This window comes from Leuresthes tenuis, unplaced genomic scaffold (assembly GCF_036924035.1).
Source record: "Leuresthes tenuis unplaced genomic scaffold, fLeuTen1.0.hap1 SCAF_17, whole genome shotgun sequence".
Classification (NCBI taxonomy): domain Eukaryota; kingdom Metazoa; phylum Chordata; class Actinopteri; order Atheriniformes; family Atherinopsidae; genus Leuresthes; species Leuresthes tenuis.
This window is the reverse complement of record NW_027325371.1, coordinates 32,779,642-32,800,177: the sequence shown is the minus strand read 5'-3', so window position 1 is coordinate 32,800,177 and position 20,536 is coordinate 32,779,642. Positions and strand designations below refer to the sequence as shown.

At 38.4% G+C, this 20,536-nt stretch overlaps 2 protein-coding genes across 2 annotated transcripts in view; both read left to right on the top strand.

The window, feature by feature from the left end:
* The window catches only part of LOC140272867 (SWI/SNF-related matrix-associated actin-dependent regulator of chromatin subfamily E member 1-like), a 221,943-nt gene that overhangs the window by 126,038 nt on the left and 75,369 nt on the right, over positions 1-20,536 (top strand). The window lies entirely within an intron of this gene.
* Positions 14,391-20,420, top strand: pyya (peptide YYa). Its single transcript, XM_072369144.1, has 4 exons — positions 14,391-14,531; positions 16,912-17,099; positions 19,893-19,973; positions 20,068-20,420. The coding sequence occupies exons 2-4, from the start codon at positions 16,912-16,914 to the stop codon at positions 20,090-20,092; spliced, it is 294 nt and encodes a 97-aa protein (XP_072225245.1). The 5' UTR covers positions 14,391-14,531; the 3' UTR covers positions 20,093-20,420.

The window sequence follows — 20,536 nt, the reverse complement described above, 5'->3', positions numbered from 1 at the left end:
ACTGGAGAGGACTGGATCCAAAAGCGAACAGGAGACAGAAGGTAGAGGTCAAAAGGATTTATTCAGGGAGGGGGAAATAATGATTTCAGGAGAATGAACCAAGGTCCGAGTGAGGTGGAAGGAGGGTCCGTGTGGGTGACTCCGCGAAGGCTGGTTCCCGTGTTCCGATGATCTCGTGTAGGAGCTCGTGAAGACAGGCTCGGATACGGGCTGCGGGCTGGCTCGGTGGCAGGCTGGGCTGGGTACAGATCTCTGACTGGGTGTATCCAACTGGCATGCGTGTTCGTCCGACGTGAGACAATAATCCGACACCGCGGGCCAGGAGAGAGCAGGCTTTAACTGGTGCCAGATTGGTAACAGGACACAAGTGGGAATGGTGAGAGTGCTCCTCCCAGCCGTCCAGCCCAGCCTGAAAAACAACACAAGACAACCAGCCAGCACCTAGGTACAAACATAACTTAAGGAAGGCAACAAAGGTAATAATCACCACATTGTGTTAATTGTAATTTGTTATAAAATCGGTTAATTGGTACTTTTTTCAGTTTTTGTTTTATTTCTGCATTTAATTGCTGTAATTCTTTTTTTTTCAGTTGCTGGTGGTCGATGGTGGCGGTAATGGTGTCTCAGTAGTGGCATCCCCCTTTCTGTTTTGTTTGCTGCGTTTGGGAAGCAGATCTACTTTAGGGTGTCTCTCTGCCACATGGGCGATACTGGTTGCTTTTCTATATTTTGGTGAGCCCACTTGTTTGCACTAGCTCTTGTCCACTCACTTGCCCCAGCATTAATTCGATTTTACTTTTGTGTGAGTGTGATTCCTTTTAACCAAAATTTTATAGACTAAGAAAAGTTGTATTTTTAAAAATTGAACCTTGTCTCATGCTGTCCAGTGACTTACCTGTGTGCCTTTTAATATGGAAGCCTAATTCTTTGGGTGCAATTCCCAGGGTGGCGTTGTTGGTTGTCCTTATTTTCTCTTTAGTTAAGACTCATTTTATTTGGTTCCTCCTCTTCCTCGCCACAACTGTCTGTAGCATTCTTCAGCATCCCTCCATCCATTATCTACCGCTTCTCCGGGGATTGGATCGCGGGGGCAGCACTTTGAGCAGAGAAGCCAAGACGTCCCCGTCCTCGGGCACTTCCTCCAGCTCTTCCGAGGTGTTCCCAGGTCAGCCGAGAGACATAGGCTGTGTCACTCACTCATTCCCTACTCCCTATATAGGGAAATAAATGTAGTACACTATATAGTGAGCTCAACAGAAAAATATTTCAGACACTACTCTCAGCGCCGGTAATTATGTCATAGCTGTCGCACAATTAAAATGTATCACATGTCGTCTCACACAATCTTGTCTGTTTGCTACTGCATTTTTGTTAAATTAGAGGCTTTTGATTACTGTCATGTCATTTTTATTTTCGTATTTTGTTTTCTATTTAAGCATATTTTCATATTTTGCTCCCTTGGCTCTTTCGTAACAACAATTCAATTTTATTTATATAGCGCCAAATTACAACAATTGTCATCTCAAGGCACTTAAATAATATAGTCCAATTCAAGCCAATTGGAATTCAATTAATTGTAATCATAATCCAATTCATTCATATAGAGCCAATTCAAAAAATAATATCCTAGCTATGGAAACCAACAGATTGCACCGAAACTTGTCTTCAGTCCAATCTCCCGTCCTGAGCGTGCCTGTGGCGACTGTGGAAAGGAACGACTCCCTTTAACAGGAAGAAACCTCTGGCAGAACCAGAACCAGGAAGAAACCTCTGGCAGAACCAGACTCAGGAAGGGTGGCCATCCGCCTCGACCAGCTGGGGTTTGAGAAGACAGAAAAGAGGGGGGAAAAACACCATAACACCATTAAAAGGATACCTGTTGGAACAGGGAAACACAAGTTAATAACCACAATAATGTCACATGTACATAAAATCAATTTAGAAATTAAACAGGGGGAAAAAGAGAGCAAAGTGAGGAAAGGTGTGACAGATGAGGCCCTCCAGCAGTCTAAGCCTATAGCAGCTTAACTATGGGATGTTTCAGGATTACCTGAGCCATCCCTAACTATAAGCTTTAACAAAAAGAAAAGTTTTAAGCCTAATCTTATAAGTGGAAAGGGTGTCTGCTTCCCGGACATTTACTGGCAGCTTATTCCACAAGAGAGGGGCCTGATAACTGAAGGCTCTACCTCCCATTCTACTTTTAGAAACGCTGGGAACAACAAGTAAACCTACAGTTTGGGAGCAAAGTGCTCTGTTAGGAAAATATCTTACAATGAGATCTTTAAGATATGATGGAGCTCGGTCATTAAGAGCTTTATATGTGAGGAGAAGAATCTTAAATTCTATTCTGAATTTAACAGGGAGCCAATGAAGGGAAGCTAAAACTGGAGAAACATGATCTCTCCTGTTAGTTCTCATCAGAACTCTGGCTGCAGCATTTTGGATCAGCTGGAGGCTTTTCAGAGAATATGTGGGACAGCCCAATAATAAGGAATTACAGTAGTCCAATCTTGAAGTAACAAATGCATGAACTAGTTTCTCTGCATCACCCTGAGACAGGATGTTCCTGATTTTAGCAATATTACGAAGGTGAAAGAAGGCAGTCCTAGAAACCAGTTTTATATGTGCAACAAGTATAACAAGAAGTTACAGTGTAACTTACTGGAATGTTTAATTATATGCTGTTCGTTTTACACTTTTTTTCAATGAATATAGGAAGCCATTTAAAGCGCCTTGTTTTAAATAAACAATGGAATAAACTTGATTCGCGACTGTTGTACTGCTCCACAACTTAAATTTCTCTCGCGCCTGTCATCCAACGGCTAAATACGAGCAATTCACCGGGGAAAAAAACCCCGTTATTTAGAAAACTCAGGTAGCTCTATCGAAATGCTGTCTTCTATCAATCTGGCCGTGTTTCTTTTAACAATAATTTAAACAATGAATAATAATACGGAGGATAATTCGAATTGCGAGAGAGAGTGAAAGGAGAAGACGTGCTGCTCTTGTAAGACTAGCAAGACGTCATCAAATTGTGAGTGTTAGCCTACTTTTTACTTCCTTTTTAATTAGAGTAATATTTTTTTTTTAATTCTCTGAACAATAAACTACCCTCCGTCAAACTACAGGCCCTACTGGCGAAACTTCCTGAACCTTAGGCAGCTTCTTTAATTCCTGTCTCACAATATTGGACAAACTAATAAATCCAGTTGTGTCTAATATTAATAAATGGCGAATTAAGCTTTACCTTTTAAACGATCTATGTACATTTTCTAGATAAAGCTGCAACCATCTCTATTACTAAAGTTTAAATATTAATTTAACGTCCGTCTGCCATCCCTTATACAAAGCCCAGAGAATTTTTGGCAATGCATTATATGATATCGTGCTCTGGTTAGTGACCATCGGATGCTCACTACCTTTCGCGGTGAATTGTGGGATACATTGAGTGCACTATATACCGAGCATAAAAAATCCCTAAACATTCGGACACCACTACAAAATGGCGTGGTCATTATATAGTACACTATATAATGGTTAGGGAGTGATTTCGGACACAGCTATAGTCTCTCCAACGTGTCATGGGTCTTCCTCGGGGTCTCCCGGAACACCTCACCAGGGAGGCGTCCAGGAATCATCCTAACCAGATGCCCGAGCCACCTCATCTGGCTCCTCTCGATGCGGAGGAGCAGCGGCTCTACTCCGAGCCCCTCATGTTTTGCGAGCAAGTGATAATTAAGTAATCGGCCGATATCACAATTCACATTGACAATAATGGCAGAGAGAACGATCTGGCGGGACTTTGCAGATAAAATGGCCATTCTAAAAGCTCTTTATCCATTTTATCTTGCCATCTACAAGAATAGGCAAGAGCCGACATAAGCCACAGGGCCTAGGGTGCCACCTGCTGGAGGGGATGCTGCGGGAAGCCCTAAGAAAAAAAACAGCCCTCTTATGACCAACTAATTAAGAACCATAATGTTGCATTTGGCTAGAGCTGGCTATGAATTAGGCTACATCCCTTCTTGATTTTACACACTGTGGATCAGACCAAGGATCACATTCACAGAACGTGCCTTTGTTAATCTTTAATCAAAAATAAAATCGATGAGTTGAGTTAACTTGTTAAAGATCAGGATCATTTTCAAAATTAACATGTTAATAAGTATTCCTCTGTATATACAAACATTAAAATATTTAGACAAAAGCCCTGAATTTTGACAAGCAAATCAACCAGATCTACAGAAATTCAGGAATGAAAATAAGGCAGAATACATTAGATGCATTAGATTCTCAAAACTTGTGATAAACATTTTGTTCAAATAAGATCTCTGGAACAGAAACATTCTTTTCCTGTTTTATATGCAAACCTTGTTTTTAAACTCATTGGAAATTCATGTGAATAGATGTTAAAAACAGTGTTTTCTTTAGATTTTATGTATGTACTGTGTGATTATTTAATATAGAGGACACCTGTTATTGAGATGCTGATATTAAAACATGCTATGAGAGACTGATGGTATTGCACACTTTAATCACCAATAATAGATAATGAAGTTGGCAGCTGGATTGAAATAATTTACTGCTTGGTGAATATGAAAACATTAAGTGTTATGAGATAGCTATGAAACTTTAGCTCATTAATCTTGGCTAATATATTATTGATTCTTATTTCTAATGAATAGATAAAACTGTGTGTTCAGATTAAGATATTCTCTTAACTCTGCAGAACACAGAGGTGTTCAGAGAAAGGAAAAGAGTGCGCAACATAAAACAAAGAAAATCATCTAGAGAGTTTGGGATTACTGTGATAATCCATGACCCAGTTTAGACCAAGTTTTAGCTGTCATACGGTCTCACATTTGACTCTGGTGTGCACAGAAGTTCATGGTTCATTCAATAATACATGAAATCTTAGAAATGAAAGAGGGCGTACCTTCTTTTTCACATGGTATATGGAAACACATGCACCAGGAAAAAAAAGAATAGAAATGCAAAATGAGGGACATGTGCACTCATACACAGACTCACAGCAGGGTCCATTAGAGTGATGTGCTGTTCTTAGTGCTGATATGGCTGGTTATCAGGGAAGTCAGGCTGGCATATTGTCTTGACAGAGCGGAGATACAGATAAAAGAATCCCAGACTTAAATAAACACGGGAAGGCTCCTGAACATCCAGACAGGAGATGGGCTTTAAAATCATCTCAGTATGTGTGTTGTCTTTGTGTGTGAATAATAACACATTGAATAATACGCATACGCTTGTAGAATAATAACTGTTGACTCTCTCAAGGATGAGCTTCATTGTAAAAAGTATACATCACAGAAAAGACTACACACTTTTGTATATTGTAAGTGTGTGTTAGTGAATCTTTGTGTTGTTTTGTGCGTATGTGATGCAGAGTGATGTGCAGTGACAGGGACTGTACTCTCAGTTTTATCAGTGCTGGTTAAATGTTTCCTGCCACTCTTCCTCCCCGCTTTCAGCGATTCCAACCTTTACAATGCTGCTGTTGATACAATCAGATACAAACACATGCACACACATGTACACACTGACTGATGGAGACACACTTATATGTTCTTTCTGAGTTAAACTTGTGACTCTAAATCAATCTTAAGCCAAATTAAGACCCACACAACTGGAATTAAGGTTAGGAAAAGGTAGTGAAACCACACACAAAATCACCTCAATGCTGGTATAAGATGGGAGTGAGACTGTGCTCTTCTGGTCCATGAAAATTTGATTTGATGTTTTGGTGGTTTGTCAAAGCCTAAGCTGCTGACATTTTCTTCTGAACAATGGGTGGACATCAACAGGGCAATTAAAGGAGGCTATTTATTGTGAATTTTGTTGGATAAATATGCACAGTAAGTGTTAACCTTTGAAGGAATGATGACATTTGCTTACTACTCGCTCATTTAATAATAGGTAACAAGGTGCTAACTGCTTCTGCTTAGGTATAGTAAAAACAGATGCTATGGTGACTACCCCCTCCCACAAAGCCCAGTTGGCTCTAATTGGTCAGCTCTACTGCCCTGAGCAGGCTGTGCTTACTATTTTGCATCAGCTTGGCAGATATTCAGAATATGAGAAAGCATCTCATAGCACGCTAATATATTATGAGGCCTGGAGAGCATATAGCAAATTAACATTACCAACACACTCAGGGATAGGCAAACTCTGAAATCATTTAAAAATATCAACAAAACAGCTTTTTTTTGTCATTGTTGTGCATGTGATGTATTGAAAACAGAAATATGAAAAAACTTAAACGTCAAATTTGATGTCATGTGGACAAAAAGCTTGGTTTTCCTAACTGTAAACTGTTGAAATAAAGAGTAGCTACATAATTTCAGTGTGCATATTATTGCAATAGCTCAAAGACTGTCTCATACTTTGAGGGTTTAGTAGTTGCTCTCAAGGGAAGAAAATAATATATTTTTTCACCTGAGAAAATGTCTTCACGCCATTACTGCTGTTTGCCAAAAAGAGAATCGTGACAACCACGATTTCACTGTGTGAAAACAAAAAGTTGGTTGATTGGAACAGTTAAAATATTGATACATAATCAGATAGAGAGTAGAAGCTTCTGCTGCAGTTCACTTATCTCTTTCATTTGGCTCAGATGCTGAGTAAAATGTATTATCATGGCAGATCAGATTCCTCTACACAGCTGATCGTATGTCAAATCAACCCACCTCCCCTGTTCATGTCTGGCAGTTAATGTGGCTGCAGCGGTTCACACTTAAAAGTGATACGAATATGTTGCAAGTTCAGATTTCTTCTAGTCAGCTTTTCATCTCTGAGAAGAAGAATGTTTTTTCACAGAAGACACTGACACTTTCAGTTTCTACCAGATTAATAAAATATGGTTCACATCTTTTAGTTACTAAAGATACATTTAAGTAGCTTTTTGCCTTATAGCGTTTTCAATTATATCTCACTGTCATTCTCATTAAAAGGAGTGCTCATCAATCCTACTGATTCTTCAAATGTCATTTTCTCACCTTTGACTGATGATTGTTAAACACTCAGTATCATCCTGCTGAAATAGTGTAGGATATACTCATGCATATCTCATTATGATTCTGCTTGCATAAGAACTCAGTGCCAGAAAGCAAATAGCATAAACACTGACTATGACTTCTTTACAGTACTTCTACAAATCAATGCTGGAGCATTTGTTTTGTAACAGGTTTTCATTATGATGATATTGTCCACTTCAGTTAGAAGGATGTCTGTTTTAATGCATTAAAAAGTTTTTCTTGTGTTAGTTTTGAATTTCTTTCATGGTGTGTTGTTACAAATGCTCACGCTGACAAAGCACTGCAGATTTCTGAATATTTTTTTCATAATTGTTCTCCCCACTGTGTTTAATGATGGCAGCACCCGAGCGGCATTTTGCACTTGTTTGTGCAAAACCTGACAATTCATGTTGCATCAGTGTTAGTATCTGACAATGTTCCAGAGACCTCCTCTAATGTCAGGAGTGATTGTTTTTTTCAATTCAAGTGTCCCATAAGTGTTAAGCGGGATTGAGGTCAGGTGAGTGGTAATAATCCATGTCACACAACTCTTCTTGGCATCTTCAGCCCCCTAGTACCACTGCTACTTTTTACTGCCAGTTTAACACAGTATGATATCATCAACTCTCCTGTCAATCACCTTACATTCTGCTCTTGCTGCACAAATCTTAAAACTGGACTCATTCGTAGAAAGTGTGAATCCATCATCTATTCTAAAATGCTAGTATGTTTCAGCATTCCTTTCTCTTAGCTTGATGTATTGATCCTCTGATGGTGTGTCACTTTTGGACTTCCTGAGCTGGCTTTGGATTCAATTGATCCACTGTAATCCCTTTTAAGAAACCAAGAGTGATTAAAGGCTGTTAAAGGTCACCACTCCATCACACGACTAACAGGGAAACGGGGAATTCATCACAGGTTAAAAAGTGATATAGTTAGTACATTTTCTTGAAATGGTCTGTGATGAACCTGTCCAGGGTGTATCTGCCACTGTATGATTACACAACCAGCTGCTCATCAGCAGAATAATATAATAATTGTATCAACCTTTATAATGTCGTAAGATTTTGTGTGGTACTCACAGGAAACTAACTTCACACATCACGTGGTTTTCTACACAGAACCATCTGAGGAAGTCATCTTTGGAAACTGTTTAGAAAGGACAGTTACTCTGAGAAATTACAAGATGCTGTACAGGACTGCCAAAAAGGAAATACAAAAACAAGCAGCAGAACATTTTGATCCATGCTTTCATTCTTCTTCAAATGAAAAAATACTCTCAAGTTTTGACAAAACTGATGAGATAACAGCATCTATGTTAATCTCTTTTGGTTCATAACCTCATATGGTTTTGAACAAACAACCTCTTCTCAGTGTCCTCACTGCACAGTGTCATCACACATCTTACACACCCGCAGCCTCACTGTCTTTTGCCTTTGCAAGGCTTAAGCCGGACACATAAGGCTCCTACAGGGTTAAGGGCCAGGATCAGGGCATGTGGTCCAACAATAACTCTTGGGCTACCTCTGGTATGACCCAGTGTCAAAGTGAAAACGTGCTGCCTTGAGGTGAGAAGATCTGGCTCAGTGCAACAGCTCAACATCTTTTTTTTTCTTTGAGCCACAACACAATTTGAAAAATTCTTCAGCACTGGACAAGGTGCACTATTTGTCTGAGGATGATAGGGCTCTGTTTGAAATCATAGATTGAGGGTGTCTGCTTTAATGAAGAGTTAATGAAACATATAGCTGTGAATTATACCCAGTGCACAACTAGAAGGCTGTATGTTTTTTAAAATGTACTTTATTGGTTGTTTTAATTGGGCCGTAGCGCAGTTGCTTGCTATATGGTAAATGGACTTGTACTTGTATAGCGCTTTTCTAGTCTAGCTTTTTCTAGTCTTCACTACATGCCGCATTCACCCCACTCACACACATTCATACCCCCAATGATACACTGATACACTGGGGCAATGTGGGGTTCAGTGTCTTGCCCAAGGACGCTTCCTGGGGAAGCCAGAGTCGAACCACCGACCTTCCGATTGGTGGGCGACTGCTCTTCCTCCTGAGCTACATGCTTATCCACGTTCTCTAATTTTCTGCAATTGCATTCTATGTCACTAAATTGCTGTCTGTCATCATGCAACCAAAGTAGCTTTTCTGATATTACCACTGTGATGGTTGCTTAATTCCAATATGTGCCTTGTTGGTAAAATTTTAACAGAGAAAAACAGCAACAGCAATCAAACAGTTGCTCTGGTCTTCATTATTGGTATTTACAAGACTCCTTGTAGCCTTCCTGCGATCAAGACTTCCTTACAACTTACAGTAACTTTGGCTTCCAAACTGTTGAATAAGTAAGTTGCATAACTTTCTAAGCCACGCTGCATACTGCAGGCAGGTGTTAGGGTAGTACTGCAGGGCCAGCAGCCCCACAACTATAATGCTTTAAGATTTTTGGCTCAGAGCTTCAGGCCCAAGCATGCACTGGCTCAAAAAAACCCACAATGGCTCAGCCAAAAGTATGCAGCTCTTAAGCAGCACAGCAAAAATGTGGTTACTTATATTAACATCATGTTGCAAAAATAAAGCAAGTAATTCTATATTTGTGAGAAGGCTTATGTAACTCACAGCACAGCAACAAACAACACTGAATAAAAACTGTAACACCAAGCTATCCCTTCAGTAAAGTAAATGTAGCTAGTATTCTAACTTCTGTTAGGTATTCCAAAGTTTGATATCTTCCAATTTTCCAGCTGAAATATGTTACATTTCTTAGAGAAAAAGATCTGAGTTGGTAAATTTGGGCTAGACCTTGAACTTAACATCAGTACTGTGATCAGGTGTTGATATGACAACATTGATTATTCTATTAACCTGGATTGCTGAGTTAAGCTGAACTTAACCCGAAGAAAATAACAAGTTAGTCTGCTTATCAATATTAGATCATGGTAAAGGACAACTCACCTCGATCAGGGTCAATCTTACACTTGCAATACAATTCCCTCTTTGTTTTTTTTTATCAATATGTTTTATTTTGTGGTCAAGCACCTCATTATGGCTTCATGACAATGTAATTTTGCAGGTCATTTCAGTTTTATTCTGCTCACTACTTTAATGTCTTTTCTCATTGGTCTTGTTTCAAAGATTAATATGAAATGCAGTGAAAATGATCATTGGCAGAATAAACGTAGGCTCTTGGGAACACAACCACACACGGAGGACCACATACATACATACACAAAAATGTGTACACTATTGTCATAATTGCCCTTTTAGCAGTACATTATCTTTAGTAGTATTTGAGGAAGGAACTACGGTGCTGTGGCTTCTTCAAACACATTTACACTCTCACAATAAGCTTTTGGCTTCTGTGTTTGCTCAGGGCATAGACAAAGGTTGACAGTTAAGACATGTTTGTTCTGATTTCTCTGCGTACTAGAGAAAGAGACTGTAGGAGATTAAGCTGAATGAACAAGTAAATGGGTTTGTGAAGAAAATAACAAAAGAGAAAAATATAAGTTGTGGTCCAAAACAGCAAATGTTGCCATATTGGATTTCATGGGAGAGACCACTTTTTTGTTTTTTTTTTCCAGTTTTTATGAAACCAAGCCTGGGTGTATTTTGGATTGTTTAAAATCATTGCAACCAATCAATCACCAACAAAAACGCCAAACAGGAAGTGAAATCATATCTTAGCTCTCTATCTTCAGGTTGTCAAAATTGCTGACCACCAACCTGCTGCAATGGCAAGAATATGTTTTCCTCATCATTCATCAGACGTCAATGTTGCTATGGCAACTGTTCCCTGTTCAATTGTTTTGTTCCATTTCAATTGCGTACAGCTAGATTTATTTTATTCTTTTTGTTTGTTTTCCCCATTTTTTTATCCAGGTCATCTGCATGGATATTTATACAAGAAGGATGTCTAATATATTTCCTACATCTTCATTTGCCAAAGAATAACAGAGCATTAACAGTGAAAGATTAATTTCTTATCTTCTGGGCCGCTACTTGCTTCACTTAATGCCAACACAGCATGAAAATTAAACTGTGGGTAATTTTACTTCACTTAAACACCATCTGTCTTAATTAATTTAGAATTTTCTTTCAAAACTACAATATCTTATATTGCAGCAGAATAATTACATTTAGATTAGATTTCACCCTTTGCAGTGGAAACTGAAACCCAATTGTGTCTCTACTAATATCAACATGGATTTGTGTTACACATGTCAAGTTTTACAAACTCCATCATTTTGAGTTCAACAAACTCCAAAAGTCTATTTCGATAATGTTGGAAATAGTCTTGTGTAAAAGCTCATTTTGCTTTTTAGTTGCACTTTCAGCCTTGTTCTGTGTCTCCCTCTTAACCTTTGCGACTTTAGATTTTTTTTCACTCCCATGTGAACAGCTTCTGTTAAAATTCTGATCAAATTAATTGGTACAATAATGACTACAAACTAACTGCTCTGTTGAGAAGAAATGGGAGGATCAATAAGAGTCATTGATCTGGATAAATCAGTGCTCAGCTCAAAGATTGCTGCTGGAATTAGAATTTCCTGTCTTGCTTTTAATAAGAATCTTTGTGTTGGATGTGTGCCAGCAAAGCTTCTAATTGGAGCAGTTAGCACAGTGTTTGAAACAAAAAATGGCTGATTCTGAAGGCAAGTCAAACAAAAAAAAAAGATTGAATATGTATTTAGAATTGTTAGTTTTAATATTAGCTCACAAGTGCTTATTTAATTATGTATTTCTTAAAATATCTAACAACTTCCCCAATTCAGTCATAAATATATCCATACCTCTGGGGTAAAAATGAATCCAAGGATCTGTAGATAAGAGACATGTGGGGAGACTTAAAAAATACAATAAGTCTCCTTGTGCAATAGTGGGTTTGAAGAATTTGACATTTTTACTTCTGCTAAATCAATAAAAGGAAATGAGAGAGTAAATAACAGCCTCATAACCATGAGCCAGGGACACTAATGTTATTGAACCTGTTCTAAAAATCCTCAACTGCAATTCATCAAATCTGATGCGATAGAAATGAAGCACTTTAAATGCTTCAGCCATTTTAATCATGTTGGTACCAGAAAGGCTTCTCATTAAATGTGCCGATCACGGAAAATTTGCTTATTCCCACTACAGAGATCTCCACAGTGGCACATGTTCAGATCCTATTCACAAACCACTCAACTGGGAATATTAAAAATTCAGAGGCAAAAAAGCCTATAATGGACTCGGTATACTTAAAGGAATTTTCATATCAGTTGACAAAATTGATTGCTTAACTGTAAATCGAGAAGCTACTGTTTTTAAAATCCTGACAGATCTAGAAAAAATTTTGTTGATGATGAATATAATAATGATAACAACAATAATAGTAATGATCACATAATATAATCTACTGTCATTGTAGGACAACAAAAAGTGCAAAAACCCCAACGTGCTACTGTTAATTGAAACATTAAATCTTTGTTTTAGAATAGAATAGAAATAGAAAAAAATGCTGGTATTTAGTAACCAGGACCAATCTCCATCCAAACCAACTATGCCATCTGGACTTTTCTGAGGAAATTACATGCGGTTGGCTCTCCATAGATAAACCTATCTATCTGGGTTTCTGAGTGTTGCATAAGATCTCTGTGGGTGCAACAAACTGACATAAAAAAAACGCAAATATATAATGTTAATATATTATTGGTGAAGTGTTTCTCATGGCTCTGGGTGTGAAGCTACTGGTTGGCTGGGCCCTTTCTGTGTGGGCTTTTTATGTATCCTCCTGATTTTCTCCAGGTGCTATGAGTTCCCTTGAGGACATTCTTGTCTGTCAGGTTGTCTGGCTCCTTAGAGTGTGTGAAGTTTCCTATCTGCTTGGACAGGCTCCAGCCTCCACAGCCTTTATCTTTCAGGCAATTTATTTTTCTTTCACAATATGGGTGTTTTCCAATGAATGCTGCTGTCTGGTTGACAAGTATCAGTGGAACAGTGTCGCTGGTTACAAGTGGATTACTGTGTGTTTCTATGGTCTACTTATTGAACTTTAGTGAGGGTGGGTAATGTGGTAGCACTGTGGTAGTCCAAACTAAATTCCCCCCAGGTGTCAATAAAATAAATATCGTATTGTGATGTATTTTGACGTATTGTGACATATTATAATGTATTGTATTGTTATACATATTGTAATGTATTATATTATATTAATTCAATTCAATTCAATTCAATTCAATTTTATTTATATAGCGCCAGATTACAACAATTGTCATCTCAAGGCACTTAAGTAATATAGTCCAATTCAAGCCAATTGGAATTCAATTCATTGTAATCATGATCCAATTAATTCATATGGAGTCAATTCAAAAAATTAATATCCTAGCTAAGGAAACCAACAGATTGCACCGAAACTTGTCTTCAGTCCAATCTCCCGTCCCTAACGTGCCTGTGGCGACTGTGGAAAGGAACGACTCCCTTTTAACAGGAAGGGTCCTACATGTTTATGTTTCAACCAGATGAACATCACATATTAGATTTTGAAGTCCTTCAAGGCAATATGGATGCAGTGGATCTCAACATGAAGCTGTTGGAGATCTGAGATCATGGAGAAAGATAAGAGCAGTGATTCACTTCAGCAAGCAAGACACTAAGATCATTAATATCAAAGAAAAACTCACAAAAAGATTAGGAGATAGAGGAGAAGAGTCTGGGAAGACACATAATGATGCATTAAGCCATATAGTTCAGGTGTTTGTGCGACAGAGCCTTAGACAAATGAGACACTGCGTCATCACCCTTCCTTTCTAACTCTGACACAACTTGTTTCCAATTAAATTGTTTGTCACTACTCCCACAAAGCTCCACCTGGTGGTGAGAACCTGGGCAGTTTTGTTAAAGTTGTTAAATCATCTCATCTCCCCCCCCCCCCCCCCCCCCCCCAAAACTCAGCATTTTAGTTACAAAGCTATAGTCAGTGACGGAGAAAAACGCACCAGATTCACCTCTCGTGAAGATAAGATGTGATAGATACAGTTGGAATATTCTTGTTTCACAGAACATTACAGATCTTCGTGATGGTCTGATGACCCAGTTTGGGCCATGCGAATGTTTTCTACATGAAATTCCCAATAAACCGTCTGTTTGAACACTGAGGAAATTTTCTGAGTGTCATGGCCAAAAATGTCATCTGTTGACGCGATCAAAAACACGGGACCAACTGCGTGACCGACGCATTAGTAATGTATCCATCATCATCACCATCTGACGCACAAACACTCGCATGGTGTAACTCCTCCCTCCTCTGTTATTGCAAACTATATAAATCATCCTTGTCGGTGTTTGGAACTAAGGTGCAGCGACCTGCAGTAAAACCGGATCGAAGAGGAAAAATCCTTAATAGCCAGAAGAAAAAAGTAAAGATAAAAAAATAAAAACAAGTAGCTCTGCTGCTGTTAGACACCTGTGGCTCTGACTTCTACCTGGAACTGCTAGTCTTCTCAAAGTAAGTGTTCCTGAGGCTTTATTCTTTTTTTTCTTTCTTTTCTTTTAATACCTGCTTGTAGTGTAATTGGAATTGTTCTTTCAGGCTCTTCATGTGTCGAGAAAATTGCACTTGATTGTGTTAATCTATGCTTGACAAAGTCTCAAATCTTTGCACATGAGCTGATCTGCAGAAACATAAGACGAGGGCGCAATTTTTGTTCAATTTGTTGGAGGCTATATAACTTTTTATTACTAGTGACCAGCTCGGGCCAAAAAGAAGGGGGAGGGGTGCAGAGACCGCGTTCAGCACCACAGACAGCGCCGTAGATGCTTTTTTTCTATTTTTATTTTTTTTTAACATTTCTTCATTCTGTTTGCATATCTTTTGTATTCGCACTGCATTCACATAGTAGTTTATTTCCAGTGAGGGACACGACGGAGCAGGCCTGAATTGAATAGGTATTTGATTCTGTGAGGTAGCACAGTGTCACAATGTATTACAATGATCATGCTGTAAGAGCTCAATGTAACCTGATTTAGCTAAATAGATAAATAACAAGACCACTCTGGAGAAGTCTGACAGTGCAGTTAATTTTGATTCAGGTAATTTAGGTTAAGGCTTCCTCAAAATCTGGATTAGAAATAGTTTAACTTATTAGCCGAGTTCAGTTTAAAATTCAGAGCAAGTTTATAAGTAAAGGACCCAGAAAAGGTTAATCAACATAGTATCAAATGATCAGTGAAGGAAAATGCAGAGGCATGGCCTGATTAATCTTCAATCCAGGTAAAAATCTGTTGTGGGGCCCTTCCCAGGCACAAAGAAATCAGCCAGTGATTTAGAGCTGAAACAATCCTTCAGTTAATGCTCACTTAACCTTTTTATATTTTTCCAAGCAAAATGGCAAATATTATATATAGCAAAATTGCTTTTTTCTCTATTATGGTAAACTACAAATTTTAGGATGAAGATTGTGAGGTTTGAGTATTGTTTGTTTTTCTAAAATGAAAAACAAAATTTCAGTTAAGATGTCAGTGTCAGCTAAGTAAATACTGTAAATAGAAGCTGATATTTTAGGACAGCCTCAGAGCATTTCTAGAATATACAGTATATAACCTACCTTTGCCTTAATGTGGTAGTTGCAAAATACACATAAAATCTGAAACCATTAGACACAACAAACTTTACAAACTTCAAATGTGTGACTTTTACAGAGAAGTGATGTTGCATTCACAGCTTTGCTTAAATAAGTTCAAATTATAATGCTTCAGCAGCAGTTTACTTACCCTGCACAATATATTATTGCGGTTTTCAATCTGGTTACATTTACATCAACCAAAAAGAAAAAAATCAAGGGCAGAAGAATGTTTCTGGTGCTCAAAATAAGAAAGAACTTGACAATCAAAGGAAGGATTACTGTTTTTAAAATAAAGGGATTGATGGCAAGAGAAGACTATGGCAGTTGTAGCTCAGGACCAAAAACGGTGATTTGATGTTGAAGTGTCCTTGAGCAAGACACGGAACCCTACACGGCCTCTGACACACCCATCGGTAAATGTGTGTGATAGAGAGAAAATCGCTGTGCAGCCTGAAACATCGTGTACACAACGAACTGCTGTACGAATGTGTGTGTGTCTCTGTGAATGTGATGTAGAATGTAAAACCATTTTAAGTGGTCAACTATACTAGAAAAGCACAATCTAAGTACAGCCTATATGTTTGTTTATTTGCTCTTACTCGCTCAAATAAATGTTTGTTGAGACTATCTTCTGTTTAAAGTTTAATGCAACCGTATTCGCAGTTAGAAAGAGTTTTTCTCAAAACAGAAAGAAGACAATCTAAATAAATACTAATAGACATACACAGCAGCCCTATTTTTAATTATAACAAAGCTTAAATATATAAATACTGCCTGTTTCATAACTTACAATCTCTCTGATGATGTTGAAATATGCATCCTCCACAGCAGTCCATTTTTCTCATTTTCTTCAAGAACGATGCAACATTTTGACAAAAAGTCAATCTAAAGCCTGAAGCCATGTGTATATGATATATACTGACTTTTTTTGCTGCCTCACACACGTCTACATACTTGTAACCCACCTTGAGCTGAGAAGAGATTTCCTTGGAAATCAAATAACATTCTTATTCCATCCTGCTGTGCATCTCAGAGGAGGCTTGACACACATCAAATATTTTGTTGTTGGATATAAAGAAGGATGTTTATATGCTCTAATGTCCAGAGACAGTGTTTGCTGAGGTGTTATTCTGAGCAATGAAAAAAAAAAAAGAAGTTGACCATGATTCATAATTTTAAGTCCAAGTTCATGATTTCTGCATTGTGAGGCAAACTGTGACCTACATCAACCGTCACTTCCCACTCCTTGCTGTCTTCATACAGATGGTCGTGATGCTGAAGCCATGGAATGTGCTGGTGGCCATTGTGCTGTGTGTGCTGGTCTGTTTGGGAGCGCTGGCAGACGCCTACCCCCCAAAACCAGAAAACCCCGGTGAGGATGCACCACCCGAAGAGCTGGCCAAGTACTACACAGCCCTGAGACACTACATCAATCTGATCACCAGGCAGAGGTATACACACACAGAAACCTGTACATATTACAGGCCTGTAGGCATCAGTTTGTGCAGACATCGAATGATGTTCTGTCAGGTCAAAATTCAGAGAAAGCAGTGGGGAAAGGTTTTTTAGAATGAGAAAACAAACTTTCAAATGATGTGTCCCTCAGATTTGACTGTTTTTCCTTCCTAGAAATTTTCCAGGAACAGGCTGGAATAGTACAAATCTATTCTGATCATCCATCCCACTTTGATCATTTAAATCCTTAAAAAGGTATTGTTGTTGAGGGGTTAGAAGAAGAATGTAAAATCCATAAATGGATTCAAAGTGGATCCTAAGGATCCTCAAGCAATTGAATGACCACAAACAAATTTTATCTCTCAAAATAAAAATCCTTTAATGTATGCCTTGTCTTATCTTTTGTCTAGATTTGATTTAATCTGCCATTGCAGAGACCACATTCACACTTAAGCCCACAGCTCTGTCACTGTGTGACGCCTTCTAAACCTTCACCTAACTGAAGCTCCACAGATTAGATTACCATCCATTTTCTAAAACCTCCAGGCCTCCATATCAACTGGATCAGAGCAACAAAAGCAATGCAGACAGACCCAGAAAAAAATCCCAAATTCAGTTAGTGGAGCCTGAGTCGAGGCCTGCTGCTCTCAGGTATAAGAGGTGCCCCAGATGCCATGCTTTTTTTTAAGCAGTCTGGGTCATGAACCATCTGTTCTTACTCATGAAAGTCAAATAGCTCATTGATATTTGAATAGCAGGTTTAAAGAATGCCATTGAGAGCCTTTTTGTTTGAAGGTTTTTACATTTCACTGAGCTGCTAATGGAGATGCATCATGTGTGATAAAGGTAAGAATGATTTGACATGGGGATGAGATGGTTGTCACCTCGAAGCAGTCCAGTTTAAGTAGGATTTCCTAAAAATGTATTAATTTCAAGGCTCGTCAGATCGTCTACATTTCCTTGCATCCACAAGCTAAAGTTTCAAATAGTTTCAGCTGCTTCAATCACTTCAGCTCTATTTGGTGCTTGACCTGTAACCAGGAAACTTAGATCTAAGGGGCACTTCCCTGACAACGTCTAAACAGTCGACAGGAAGGATGCACGTTATTTGGTCATATCTAAAGAAGAAAAAATGATGATGTATGGAGGCACTCTTTAGCTAGAGTTACTTCATAATGAATTGTTGATTTTTGAATACATTTTCTTGTTGTGTCATTATGTATGCATATATACTATACATTTATACATTGTTACGCTAATGCTTTGCTTGTCCAAAGGAGAAAATTAATTTGTCATGACCTTTTGAATAAATGGTTCAAATTAGCCTTACTTAAATACAGCACTTTCAGACAGACATAAAGTACTCAGAAATGGGATTCTGAACTATGAAGTACTTAAATGTGACACGATTATCTCTTTTCTCTTTCTTTTCCAAACAACTGACCTCTAAAGACAATATTTCACATTCTTTTTTTCCAACATTTCTGTTGGTCACAACTTTACAAACCATTTTAGTTTAATTAATCGTTACAATGTATAATTCTTAAAAAGATACATGCTACTCTAAGTGAAAATCATAGCAAAGTCATTACGTAACTTAAGTTCTGATTATCATTTTGACAAAGTATGCTCTGTGAAAATATCTGTTTGCGCTCTGAGTAAGTTACTGAGTAGACCTAGCCGTGTACACAACAGTTAAATCAGCTCCACTCATCCATCATGAGACAGTTGCAGGGGTCAGTGATTTTCTGGACTGACTAATCTTACTTTTTACTTAACAAACTTTCTTTGTCAGCGCAGGGCTTTAACTTTTTCACCCAGTATTTTTTGAAAATAAAGTAAAGGAAGGAAAATAAATGAAATAAAGAGAAAAATGGAGGGAAAGGATAAAAAGACATTCAGCCATGCAGATAGAGAACAAAGGTAGGATCAACCATGGAGATATATGGGTGATAGCATGTCATTATCAGAGGGGAAAGCATCCTACCATCTGATATGTTGCCAGCTGTGACAGAGCAAGTGGGTTGCGTGATTGCTTCCTTACATACACATGCACACACACACATAGAGGGGATAGTGAAGCGTAAAATTGGGTGCTGGAGTCATAGTGAGAGTTGGAACTGCAGGTCGCTCTGCTAAAGTTATGTTGATTATTTCATTCAAAAAAATCCCACATACGAATTTTCTGTTAAACAGCACAGTGGTTTTACATTTGCAGGCTCCGTTGGTGCTCTGGTTTCTTTATCAAGAAAATGACCCATCCAGACTTGGAAATGTTACCCTTGTACACATAATATAATGCACACACTTGAATCTGAATCTGACTGTATATGAGCATTGGGATCAAAGAAGCATTAACCACTCATGGTACATATTGGAATGAGGCAGGTGAGATAACAGATATAATGAATAGAACTGATATTTTCTCTCTTGAATGCTTTGAATGTGCGGCAGCCTGAGTCATAATGTTTTCAGAGAAACAAAGGGAGAAAGAACCAAACATAGTGAGGCTGTCACCACAGCCTGTATTCCTGGATTATGTTGTCCCTTGTGAATATTTTATGTACTTTTACTTTATTCATTTTGTTTTATATTTATCTATGTCCATGGTGGTAGAAGCAAGCTTTACCACTGTCAGGGAATTTCCTTATATAGAGAAGTTATTACAGAATTAAAATACATAAAACACCTATTTCTGACCTGAAAACTATCTAACAGCATCAAGACTGCTGTTGAACTTTCTGAAAATCCTGACATGTATTGTAAAAATCACTTCTTCCCTCTGCCAGGTATGGAAAGCGCTCAGCTCAGGAGGATGTGGTAGCAGAGCTGCTATTTGGCGGTGACAGCAACAGAGATCAGAGATCAAGGTAAAGATAACACTGAAGGAGTCATGTAACCAGCAATTGCACATATGAATTTGCAAGTTATTACACAGTTGTCTCTTTGTCTGCCTTTCAACAGATACGATGACGCATACATGTGGTGACTCCACCATCCTTCTACATCATCATCAGGCATTCCCTTTGGGTGCTTCCTAGACTGCACTTGGAGGGGCCAACATGTGCCTCTCACCCTTGACCCCCTGAAGCCAACTAAATTACCGTCACCAACTGGAACACAAACTCCTGCAGTCTTTCTTGCCATGTCTTACATCTCTGTCATCACAACAAATCTGTACATAATTTATTGATTAAATAAAGTACATATATAAGATCAGAGCAACTAATCAGAAAGGGGATCTTTGTGTGTTTGTATGAGCATAATGTTCTAAGTGTCTATCACAGTTTAAAGAAGGAAATTGTTGTTTCACTGTTGCTGCTGCAAAAAGTAACATCAGAATAAAAATGTTTTCTGTCAGATTGAGATTTGTTGATGGCTTTTTTTTGTGGGAGGGTGGGGGATGGGATGGGGGTTACCAGTCCACATACAT